Source organism: Cupressus sempervirens, chromosome 5, assembly GCF_028749045.1.
Source record: "Cupressus sempervirens isolate cs-2001-9-10 chromosome 5, ASM2874904v1, whole genome shotgun sequence".
Classification (NCBI taxonomy): Eukaryota; Viridiplantae; Streptophyta; class Pinopsida; order Cupressales; family Cupressaceae; genus Cupressus; species Cupressus sempervirens.
In genome coordinates this window covers 195,783,704-195,797,043 of record NC_143122.1, presented here as the reverse complement: position 1 = coordinate 195,797,043, position 13,340 = coordinate 195,783,704, and the positions used below count along the sequence as shown (strand labels likewise).

At 32.1% G+C, this 13,340-nt stretch overlaps 1 protein-coding gene across 1 annotated transcript in view; it reads left to right on the top strand.

The window, feature by feature from the left end:
- Window positions 1-11,549, top strand: part of LOC149555061 (auxin-induced protein 5NG4-like) — a 54,349-nt gene extending 42,800 nt beyond the window's left edge. Inside the window, exons 2-7 of the mRNA XM_089829163.1 lie at window positions 1,773-1,918; window positions 2,394-2,456; window positions 2,564-2,680; window positions 2,767-3,025; window positions 3,182-3,337; window positions 11,499-11,549. Of these exons, the coding sequence (XP_089685289.1) occupies window positions 1,773-1,918; window positions 2,394-2,456; window positions 2,564-2,680; window positions 2,767-3,025; window positions 3,182-3,337; window positions 11,499-11,549 (792 nt within the window). The remainder of the gene's footprint in view (window positions 1-1,772; window positions 1,919-2,393; window positions 2,457-2,563; window positions 2,681-2,766; window positions 3,026-3,181; window positions 3,338-11,498) is intronic.
- Window positions 11,550-13,340: the final 1,791 nt, after the last annotated feature.

Below are 13,340 nucleotides of genomic sequence, written 5' to 3'. Positions count from 1 at the left end.
CAACAGTAAGGCAAAAGGAAAAAATTGAGGAGCAACAAGCTATGTCCAGGCTTCATGCTAAATCTCCTCCCCATCCCCTAATCGAAACTTGCAAAATCCAACCCATTCTCCATCTATATCATGTTAGAAACCCTGATGAGGAGATTATTACTTTAACAAATTTCTCATTAGAAAGCAAACTCTGGATAGATCATATGGCCAAAACCTAAAATGCAAATAAGAAGCTGATTTCGGAGCATGTGTACAGTACAACAATAAGGCAAAAGGAAAAAATTGAGGAACACCTGGCTATGTCCTGGGTTCATCTATATAAAATCACAATTATATAGAAATTTATAGGTTATATCAAACATGAAGTTGAGATTTACCATACAGCACACCAAAACTACCATAAATACTCCTTCAATGTCAATTTGTCATTCTTGAATGAAATGATAGATATTTGTTTATATGTAAAACAAATAGTTTAATATTTTAATTTCAAATTCTTAATGAAATTATTATGAATTTTGAGTCATAGCATTTATTTTAATTTGTGATCTATGCCAATAAGCTAGACCAACGATAGATAATGTGTAATATCCTTGCCTTATAGTTTTGGAAAGTGATTGAGTAGTCAAATCGAGCACTCAAAAATGCATAATTTATTAAAATGAAATAAATAAATAAAGAACTATATGTGGAATCTTATTCAAGTAGCAAGGCAAATCTGTAGCCCAGATATAATGGGGTTTGCCCCTCACAGCGAAAGTGCTTTTGGTCCCTTTCTCGGATAGGAAAGTGGGTCAAAAAATATCTATTATAAAAATATGAAAAGAAAAGTATAAATGGATGCCTTTTTATCTTTGTGAAAGATTCTAGTCCTTTTCGACAAGCTAGGGACCCTTTTAACCCTAATTTCATAGATTAAAAAAGTAGAATTTGGATTATCTTCCTAGATTGCTAATAAAAACTCAATTGGACTTAGCCACATGTAAAGGCTCATCCACCCATAGATTTTTAGAAATTGAACTAAAAAAAAAAAAAGAAATTGGTAAGTTAATCTTAACTTAAATCCTAGCGTAGAAGCAGATGAAGCCATCATTATAAACTACAAACATAAAACTTTATAAATTTAATGATATGCATATCCAATTGAGTGCATAGCCCATGACAATATTCTAAAATAGAAGCTTGGTATGATGATACATTGATGCAAGTGATGACGGGAGAATATTTCAATTAACCATTCACAAATTGAGAACTTTCAAACAGAGAAAATCCTTAAAACCTGAACTTTTAAATGTAAGCACTCTAATAACACCTTGAACAAGTAGTCATAGCGATTAATTATAAATGCAGAGTCCATCCTTACAACATAGATCTAAAATTCATACCTAGGTATACTTTGAATTTGAACACCAACCTGGGCAATCCCATTCACCTTTACCAAAATCTTGATGTCATCCGCCTCTTATACCATAGACCTAGTTGTTGTAGGAAGCAAAAGAAAATAATATTCAGCAAAGGCATGGAGCAATATTAGATAGCCATAACTGGATATTTTAGATTTTTCCATCATTCGACTGCTTAAGTTAGAAAAGCTCAGATCATTTTACACAAGAGATGAGGAACAAAAACTCAACAGGAAAACTGATCACTTATTCAAAGAAAAGTCGAGTGTAGGTAGTCCTTTATAGGATTGAGTAGTTTCTATAGGTAAAATAATGGCTTGATCTTCTGCAATTTAGGTATTCCTTTATAGGATTGAGTAGTTTCTATAGGTAAAATAGTGGCTTGCTCTGCAATTTGGGTATGTAGGGTTTCATATTGTTTCAAGAGCAGTTCTAAATATGGGAGTTAGCAAGGTGGTGTTTCCAGTTTACAAGAACATCATTGCCTTAATGCTGCTTGGACCTTTTGCTTTCTTTCTTGAGAAGTAAGCTGATACACTCTACTGTTAGAGTCTAGAGACATTAAGTTTCGAAAGTCTATCATAATATTTTTGAAGGTTTCTATAGTTTAGTTGTTCTTTTCTTTGAATCAATGTTTTAGATCATACTATATGACCCATCATTAGAATACAAAGTTAGGAAAGAGAAATTGATCTAAAATATTGATCCAAAAAATAAATGAGTTAAAATCAAGAAATCTTCAAGAATATCACTATACAATTTCTAGGCGAAGGCCCTCACATACCCTACCTACTACCAACCATTTCATTTAGAAGAATAAATAAAAAAATTTCACATGTATTTTCACTAGTTAGAAAAGGCTTATAACCAATTTATGATATGTATTTAGACCAGTCATAAGTAACAAATCAGTGCATGTTTCAACTACTGCTACTATGTAGGTCAGCCTTAATGATTCATGAGTTTTTATTGTATGGCTGAACTGTTCCACATGTGTAGGCACCAACGTCCACCTCTAACATACTCTCTCTTGATTCAATTTTTCTTCCTTGCATTATGTGGGTGAGTAAGATAAGCTATCAATACCATGTAATAATAAATGTATTTAGCTTAGATATGGGCACACTTTAGAAGAAGAATACTTTTGTATAATTGCAATTGTATGACAGAATCACTGCCAATCAAGGATTTTACCTATTGGGGCTTTACTACACATCTCCAATGTTTGCATCAACCATACAAAATTCTGTACCTGTAATCACATTCATCATGGCAACATCTTTGAGGTGAAACTCATCAATTATTAAAAGTGGCTTTTATATTGTTTAAAGCATTTCGACAAAGTCTGATCCATTCTATGTGTTTTGAATAGGCTGGAAGAAGTGCACATTAAGAGAAGAGATGGCTTAGCAAAAATAATAGGGATTGTATTATGTGTGGGTAGTGCAACCATTATCACACTTTACAAAGGTCCTCCAATATCTGCTCTATTTCAGCTAGGTTTTACCCTTGCTAATCATTTCCATGCATTCCAAGGTCCTAATCTCTCTTCAAGATCTGAGAATTGGACACTTGGATGCATTTACCTCCTTGGAAATTGTTTGGCCTGGTCAGGCAAGATTGTCATACAGGTAATGGGCCAATGATCAGGCTAGATTGTCATACAGGTAATGGGCCAATGCCAAGATTTGTTGAGATTCATTATTATTATGTGTTAAGCTCAAGTTGTATTATTGTTAAAATATGTTTTATTGGGCATAAAATCTATAATGTGATCATTTATGCAGGGGCCAGTCCTCAATAAATACCCAGCATGTCTGTCAGTCACATCTTTCACTTGCTTTTTTGGTGTCATCCAATTTTTTACTATTACAACATTTTCAGAGAGAGATCTGGAGCACTGGAAGATACATTCTGGAGGAGAATTATCCACCATTCTATATGTTGTGAGCATATATGGCATTATATATATATATATATATATATATATATATATATATATATATATATATATATATATATATATATATATATATATATATATATATATATATATATATATATATATATATATATATATATATATAGTACATTATTGCACATATTTTGGGTACCCACAAGAGATATTCTAACCTTCATTCAAGATCATCTTGTTTCATGATTATCTTTTAGATGAAAAAATTGATTCATTATCACCAATGATCTACCTTAAAAGTAAGCAGTGAACATAAGCTTTTTGTTAGGCCTTCATTCAAGAGAAACTTTCGAGTTATGAAGTCAGCCACTGACAAACATTGCTTACTAAAACAAATGTTTTTAGATTATAACAAATCAATCATTTTCAATGATCACTATTATTTTCATAAATTAAAATGTTCAATATTACTAGCAGATACCATTCTTTTGAGCAAGAAGAAATGAAGAGATGACTAGAAGATTGACCCAAAATGTTTCAAAGTATGGTGATTTATCTTTATATGAAAAGATTAATTCTAGTGCACAGAGAATTTTGCATCTTGGAAAAACTTAATAGTTTTTTGCAAAAATACATCAATTAGCTTGCATGGAATCATCTGTTGACTCTGTTGATCATCATGTAGATTCAATATATTTTTGAGCACATTTCCTCACTCTCCTATAATCACAAATTTAGGATGTAATATATAAAAACTAAAAACTCATCATCAATCTAAAAACAAGCATTGACAGTTGGGCTAAATGAGTGATATTTAGTAAATTTTTGGATGAGATTAAATTAAATTTTTAAGGCTAGCGAAAACCCTACGAGATTTTAGGCAATTGAAAACTCTTTCAACTATATTTACCATAAAAATCGCTCCATCTTAATCAAATTAATAGATCCACAACACTTTTTGCAAAGATTTAAGTTTCCAAAGAAATATTATGTTGACTGTATAAATCCAAAACAACAAGAATACTTACCATTGGGATGAAACACATCCAATGTAAATCTCACACGAGGAGGCTTCTTTGGATAGTTTTCCCCAAAACTCAATCTCAGGCCAAAAATTCCACCTGAGCCGAATGCAAAAAATCAAATCCAAGCGAAAAAAGAAAAATCATTGATGAATAGAATCATTAAAAAATAAAATAATTTTCGAACAAAAACTAGCTTCACCTTCCCAGGGAGTCTCGTCAGGACCAAAGATGGTAGCGCTCCAACGAACACATTTTCATTAGCATGATGAGTTGCACCACAAACCTATATGACAAAACAATGATTACCTCACACAAACTTAGACTACTGGCATGCATCAGACAAGAAACAATATGTTTTTGAAAGGGTACTCAAAATGTTTACACAAACAAAAACCCCAAAGCGAAAAAATGAAAACAATTGATCATAAAAAAGGGGCATAATATGATAAATCCAAAGCACAAACCCTCATTTCCCCTTACCGCAACAACAACATTCACTAAATTTACAGTAGGCCTAGTCTCAATCGACTATTTGGGCAAATTTGATCCCAAATTAGCAACTTTTTTTTCTTTTCTTTTTCTTATATCCCATTAGCATCACAATTGAGACATTGTTGGGTTATAATTGGGAAAAATGAGCCAAAAACACATAACATTTTCCCACTATTGCAAATTGTTGTCACAATTTCACTCCAAATGTATTAGTGACTTAAGGATTATTTTGCGATTCTAGATGATAAGAGTGAATCTATATTGAGAATCCCTATGTAGTACATGCAACCAATAAGATAAAGGGATGAATTAAGTGGAAAAAAGGGTGAATCACAATCATTTATTCCTACCTAACCTTAGATCACCTAATTCTTCTAAAGGAAGGAAAACCCTAAAGATTTTATGAGCAAAGAGATAAGTTTGCATGTGTCGATAGAGCATTTAGGGTGACTAAGGAGTTTTTGCAAAGGATTGAATTCCATAATCAGCTAGAGAGAAAAAAGGAAAGAAGAGAGAGGATAGAAGTGATACATATTATCAGAGAGGATCAAGTATACATCAGGAAAGAGGTGATCTAATACCTAGCAGATAGGTGCTAATCAAAGGATCAAGGCTAAAACATTCTAATAGGTGAGGTAGTAAAATATCTTAACTAAGTAGTCCTAGCAGGCTTTTGTAAATCCTTTAACAAGGTACTTAATTCATTATACGTTAAAGTCCTTTAACTAGGCACACTTCTAATAGGGTGTTGAAATCTTTTAATAGGGTAAGATCTAACAATATTTGTAAGCCTTTAACAGGGCAGACCTTTCATAGGGTAGATCATAGTTTATGATCAAATAATTGTAACCTTCATTGGATACACTTTATAACTATAGTAGTAAAGATTTGTGGGTGTCATCCCCACCCCAGTTTTACCTTCTAATTGGAGGTTTATTTGGTAACTAAATATCTTGTGTCATATGTGTGGAATGTTACTTGTTTTCATACTATGGATGAATACATTTATTCTGGTATTTTAATTTTAATTCAAATTGGGAGATGGATGTGTGGTGAATGTTTTAATGGTTAAAGTTTTGAAGTATTGATTCACCCCTTGCCCCTAGAGTTTACTTTCCCTATTGTATTTCCAACACATCAACATAACTAAGATGGGGAGATGAGTCTATTATCTAGCTAATATCACAATTATGAACCTTGTTAAACTTTAACCATATGGGAAATATAATCTAAAACCAAAACAAGATACTCATGCACAATAACATTAGATATGTTAACTAGGTAAACCCTTGATAAGAGGGAAAACCTAGGTGAAGATGGTACCCACAAGATGATGTACTAATATAAATATTCCTTGTTACAGGATGGACCCTGTTAGGAGTCAATAACAATATTCAGTACATATTAGTCCCTTATAGGAAACTTTAAATCTCTATTAGGAGATTTCAATCCTATTAGACATTGTGCTAACCCTATTAGGAGTTGTGGAAGACAGCCAAACTCACTACCCAAATAGCTTCAAGGGAAAGATTAGTGAACACACTGTCCAAATGATATATGTATTATTCCTTGCAAAATAATAGAAATGAAAAATACTACTCCTTACTCTTTCTATTTTGTCAACCAAAATTTTGCTCCTTCTAATCTTGTAACAAAATCACAAATCTTGCATCCAATAATCTCTTGGATTTCTTACTTACATTCATTAAACACTCTACTCTTTTTTGTACTTTGCACTCAATACTACAATCACAAAATATCTTTACAAACAAGGAAAACATCTTTCCTTTATACCATATCTTCAAAATAATTCCTTGAGTCAGTCTTGAGGATTTCATGATTAATTATAATAAGATAATTAATTAATTTACAATTACAATAGAATTATCAACTTAGTCTATTCAACTTATCACACATGTGACACTAGGTCTTGCGCATCTACTGATGTCATCATCAGACTGTTACTAGTCACTGTTTGACCATGCATCAATAGATTATATCATTGCCAAAAGATATAATGCAAACATCATAAACTACTTCTTAGGTACTCTATCATTGTATTGGTCTCTGGAAATCAGGTGCAACTTCCATATGTCTATAACTTACATGTTGCACATTTAACCTTCACATTAGGACATTGTACTGAACATGTCCATGAATGCACATCACCAAACAATTAAAACATTGTTCATACAAATAAGATCTATGTCTGCTACTCTTTCAATCTTCACAGACTTGTTTCTATGTTGACATCAATGACAAACACATTCATGAATGCAGTTGTCAATACTCTCTAATGCTTAGGATACTCCCCCAAAGTAGTATCATTATAATTCATGCTAACAAGAACCCCCTAGGATCTTAACACAACCACTACATAAAGACATGAAAGAGGAATAAAAAAGGAATTTACCATATTTTCTAATATATCACTAACTATTCTAAAAGTTTTAAAGCACTACTCCAATACTCACATCAAGATTTCTTATATAGGCCTAAAACAAATCTAGACGAATTAAGTCTCTAATCTCGGTTTTTTCCTATTGACTTTCAATTGTTCCAAAATAAATCAAAAAATATTAGGTATTTGGATACCCATTCAAACCAACTATAATATTAGGAGGTTTCAAAATCCCATTTGATTTCTAAGGCACAAAGCCCCAAGTTGCTCAATAAATAAGGGTTTCACACCTATAAAACTAGGGCTTCCAAAATTTCATTGATCAAAGAGAAATCCAGTAAAACTACCACTTATAGAATTTCATGAACAACCCAAATACTTTTCTTCCAAATTTCAATCTTATCCTACACTCCAATAACCCAATGTTGCACTATAACTTGTTGTGTTCACCTGACTAGTCACATGTATATGCCTAGCCTCAATTTGACTTTATTTTTCAAGGACATAATAAATGGAATGAAAATCTATTACATAATCATTTAATCTAAATTTCTACCCATCTATATGAAAAGAATTATAAAATTTCAATGGTGAAAACATGAGGAATATATCAATTTCCTTCAAACCCTTGATTCAGGCCAAAATAGGGCAAATGAGTATAAATAACTTTACAAAGAGGTTAACCTTATATATAAAAATATTAAATGTATATAAAATGAATAAAATAACATATACTTCAACCTTAATACAATTTCAACAATGAGTGTATTAAAAAAAATAGGAACTGCTAAGAAGTTATCACTTACTGCTTATCATTGTCACCAAAATTCACACCCAAAATCTTGCCAAACATCATTAACCTTTGCAAAATAACTTAAACCATATTAAATAATCATGGGAGATGAATTCCCATATTATCACATGTATAAAACTTACAAAAATCCATTTTGTTTGTTCATATTCTACAAGTTTACAAAAGTTGCAACTTTGCAACTTTTTTTTGCAATTTCACATTTTTTATGACAACATATATGCCAACCAACACAAGACCCTAAAAAATGCATCCGATTGAATTTAAATAATTCCAATAGAAAAATTATTAACTCACATGCCTAAAATAAAACTTTGACTTCCCTTTGACCAATGTTGACTCCTCACCATGGAATGACCAAAAATGAAAAACATAACTAAATGCAATCATCGAGTGACCAAAATGGAAAAATTGTTGGAATATATGGTAGGATCAAACATCCATACCACCTCACCTTCATGAGGACCCTTCCATTTGAACAAATACTCCTTATAGGTTCAATTCCTTGTCTTTCCAATCACCTTAGTATCAAGAATGTATCTCAATTGCATGGCCTTGTTTGGTGGCAAGTCCTTAATCCATTTCACATCTTCTGAGGTGTCCTTAATAATTTTATAGTCAATAACTTGATCATCCCCTCTGTACAATTTTTGATCTTCTATGTTAAAAATGGGTGATATTCCAACATATTTTGGAAACTCTATTTAATATGCATTAAATAACCAAACTTATGAAGGATCATACATGGCCCTATATTCTTCATGAGGAGCTTACTGTATTTCCCTCTAGGGAGCCTCTCCCCCCTAAAATATGCCAATTCCAAGTCACTAAATCTAAAATTTTCCTCCTTCCTCATTTGATCTACCTTCTCTTTTTGCCTTGATGCTAATTTCTCCTACTAAGCCTTTACTTCTTCATGAGCATAAGTGATAGCCTCTACAAAATTCTCTCCCATTTCACTCCTTCACTGCATATTATAAATGTGTCTCAACTCCATAGGACATCTAAGATGGAAACCATATACAAGTTCAAATAGAGTCTTACCTATTTTCCTCTTGACTAAATCATTAAAGGCATATTGTGCCCAACCTAAATTAGATCCCAAACTACTCCATCTTTGTTTTTCAAACATCTTAAGAGGTTTCCAAGTGTCCTATTCACGAATTCTATTTGGAAATCTCTTTTTCCATATAAATCTTAATAAAATATAAATTGAGTCCCCAATTTATTCCATGGGGTCCTCCAAAATTGATCCACAAACTTAATATCCATATCAATTACAATGAATATTAGAAAACTATATATCCTAATCACTTCCTTTAAGAATAGATTATAAATTTGAGATGCATAATGGTTACTCCTACATACAACAAAGTGATCCATTTTATTTAATCTATCTACTACCACAAACACCATATCCATACCTCTAGTAGCCTTAGATAATCCCAAAACAAAATCCATCCCAATGCTTTCTAGGAATTGGTAGGGGTTGATAAATACATATTTTTAAGATGATCCTTTGGCTATTTGAAAAATCCCACAACATTCAACATATCTCCTTACTTCTTTTTGCAAACTAGGCTCATAATAAATCTAGCAACCTACTCAAAAATGTCCTCCTAGAGCCTCATAATGCTTCTTCTTTATGTTTTCTGTCATGGATTATTTTGGAATTCACAACCTACTCCCTTTGAAAATAATCCCATACTCCAACACAAAATCAAATAAATCACCATCAGAAGTGTTAGAAAAATCTGAATACACTTTATAGGCCTCCTTGAAATTACCATCCTCTTTCTTTAAACTCTTGCTCTATTAAAATCCAACACTCTACAACTAAAATACTTAGATATCCAACACCCTCCTACTCAATGCATTAGCTACCTAATTAGTTTCTCCTTTCTTATGTTTGATAATTGTAAAGGTGAAGGATTGAAATTTATCCACCCATTTGACATGCCTATGATTTAGGTTTTTGTGCCTATTAAGCAAACTCAAAGCATGATTATCTATAAACGCTAAAACCCCCTTGTGCATGAGGTAATGCCTCCAATTTCTCAATGCTTGCACCATTGCATAAAGTTAAAGGTCATATATTTGGTACCTCTATTTCACATCAATCATCGTCTTTGATAAAAAAGAAGTTATAGGATGCCCTTCTTGAGTGAAAATTTCACCAATTTATTTATTGCTACTATCACATTTAACTTCAAACCCCTTATCCAAATTTGGTAACATGTGATTAGGTAATTTTGGTACCCTCTTCTTAGTGTAGTAATAATTGTCATCTTCTTCTTTGGTCTATTTAAACTTACATTTTACCTCACCTTTTATTGTACTAAGAATAGGATCACATATCCCACTTAATCCCCTTATAAGCTTCTTATAAAATGTGGAGAGGCCATGGAAAATCCTAACTTCTCCTAATGAATTTGAAATAGGAAAACCTAGAACAACGTCCACCTTTGATTGATTCATTTTTAAACTACCCTGAGAAATCACAAACCCAAGTAAACTAATTCAATCTTAAGGACCTCACATTTCTCCAAATTTATCTTTAGCTTATCCTCCTCAAAAAATTTCATCACAAACCTCAAATGCTCAAGGTGCTCCTTCTTTGACCTTCTCAACACCAAGATATCATCAAGATACAAAATGACAAATTTACAAATGACTTGAATCACAACCTCATTCATCAACCTCATAAAGGTGAGAAGGTAGGGGAATTTCTTAACCCAAATGGCATGGAAATCCATTTATACAAACCCTCATTAGTTTTAAATGTTGTCTTCCATTCATCACTATGTCTAATCCTTGTTTGATGGTAACCAAACTTGAGTTCAATCTTTGATTAGTAACATAGTCCACCAAAGTAATCCAATAGATCCTCTATTCTTGGAATCAAGAACCTATATCTTGTTTTGATTTTTTTAATTTCTCTAGAGTCCACACATAACCTCTACTTTCAATCTTTTTAGGGGCAAAAACTAATGGCATTGCACAAGGACTTCCTATTCAACCCTTTATCAAGAAACCCTTTCACTTGCTTACATATTTCTATATTTTTTTGGGGTATCAACTTATAGGAATCACTATTAGGTAATGTAGAACTAGATATGAAGTCAATTTGATTACTTGTGCATCTAATAGGTAACAAATTTTAAGGTTGTTCTCTTGCAAAAAATTAGGAAACTATTTAAGTGAACTATCTACCTCTTTGGATAATGGATCTTGATTCCTCACATCTTTCTTGAGTTTAATTACCATTTTATACCCTTTGAAATTATCCTCCTTATCATAAATTAAAAAATTATTTACCCCAAACCAACATCAAAGAAGACTCACCCTTCTCCTTGTAGTATTATTCAAGAAGAGGGTCCATTTTAAATTTCTTACCATTCTTGGTAATAATGTAACTGTTGTTTTCCATTATGTTGGGCATTTGCATCCAATTTCCAAGGCCTACCTAGTATCAAATGGAATGCATGCACTAGAATTATCTCACAAATAACTCCATCCTTAAAATCACCTATTTAAAACTCCACCCAAGTCTTTTCTTCATAAATATAACTCTTATTTCTATTGAGATGAGAGATCTTATGTAGTGATGTTTGAGGTAGTATCCTAATCTTTCTTTCTCTGTCATTTCAATTGATACAACATTTTCAGTTGACACCGAATCCATAAGGATTTTACAAAACTTTTCATATGCCTTATGTTCTAAATAGAGACTCTCTTTGGTGGCTCCTACTTCAAAGGGACCCTCAAAAGTTTCATTGTCATCATTGTGTTCTCCCCATATAGAATAGGGGTTACACTTCCCATTGGGTGTTCAAAATGCTACTACTTCCTTCATATTCCATTAGTAATTGGTTTCTTCCATCTGTTCCTCTATCAAAGGGACTTCTTTGTAGTTTGAAAATTTTTCCCCCTTTTCTACTATGCTCACCTCTAGATTCATCACTTTGATTCTCATAAAAGTTTTCTTGCTCTATCCCGTCCCAAAGTTACCTCTGCCCCTATTGGTATTCCTAATTCCTTTGCCTTTATAACTGTGATCACAATTCCTTGATGGCTAGTTGGAAACATTCATGCATAATCTTAGGAAGTAACAAACTTATTTCATCTTGAATAATGTATCTTAAACCATTAACATCCCTAGATACCAAGTCCTTTTAGCCATCATTATGGTGTAAGTAGCGGGTAGAAGCAAGGAGTTGGGTCTCAATTCTGCAAAATTCTGCGGATTGAGATCGTACTCTTTTAGAAATGGGTACTTGTTTTTAAAAAATGAGTACCCATTTTAGGCTCAGGCGCCCGATCCAAAATTTAAAAAACAACCACCAATTTTTTTAAAAATCGAGTACCCATTTTTATTTTCAAAAAATGGGTACCTGTTTTTGAAAACATAAAAAAATTATATTTTTTGAAAATGGGTACCCGTTTCTAAAAATTTAAAATTTTGTTTTTTAGGGGGGGATTTTGTATGCTGATTTGACTTTTTCAAAATGGGAACCCATTTTTTGAATTTAAATAACGAGTACCCATTTCTTAGCACATTGGGTGTGATTTTTTTCTCCTACCTTGGATTTTGGTTCGGGATAGGCTTGGTGAGACCAAGCCAATGCCTTGACCTCTCAAGATTTGGCTAAGGCACTTAACTAACAAATTTACGTTGTGCCATAATTTTTAGAGGGTCTTCCCGATCAATTTTTTTTATGAAACAAAAACTCATTAGAGCTCTCACTGTCCTGATTCCATAAATATAAATTTTATAGTGCTATGGTTTTATTTACTATTTTTGCATTATTTTTTAATGAAAGGTGGTACCTAAATGTAAAATAGTGAAGTTCACTAAAAATTTAATAACTTTTTTATTTTATAATTTTTCTTAAATTAATTTATATGTCATCAATCTACATACAATTCTTTTGAAGTTAAAAAAAGAAGTTTTGAAAAAAGTGAAATTTTGATCAAATTATGGTGTCCATACACGAGAGGTTTTAAAGTTTACCTTTATAGCCAATTAATAATTAATAATAATAAAATTATTCAATAAAAATTTAAGGAAAAATTTTGTCATCAATCTTAGGTGTATTAGGTAACTCCCTTTAAAAGGATTTATGAAAATTCATTTATTTGTGTCAAATTATGGTGTCCATACACATGTGGCATGGTCCTAAAATAGGCATTTTGAAAAAGTAGATCTGAAAGATTCATACCAAAAACAAAATCTATCATACGGGTATACAAATAAATTACATATTCAAAAACTAGATTCCGAACAAAAAAATATATATTC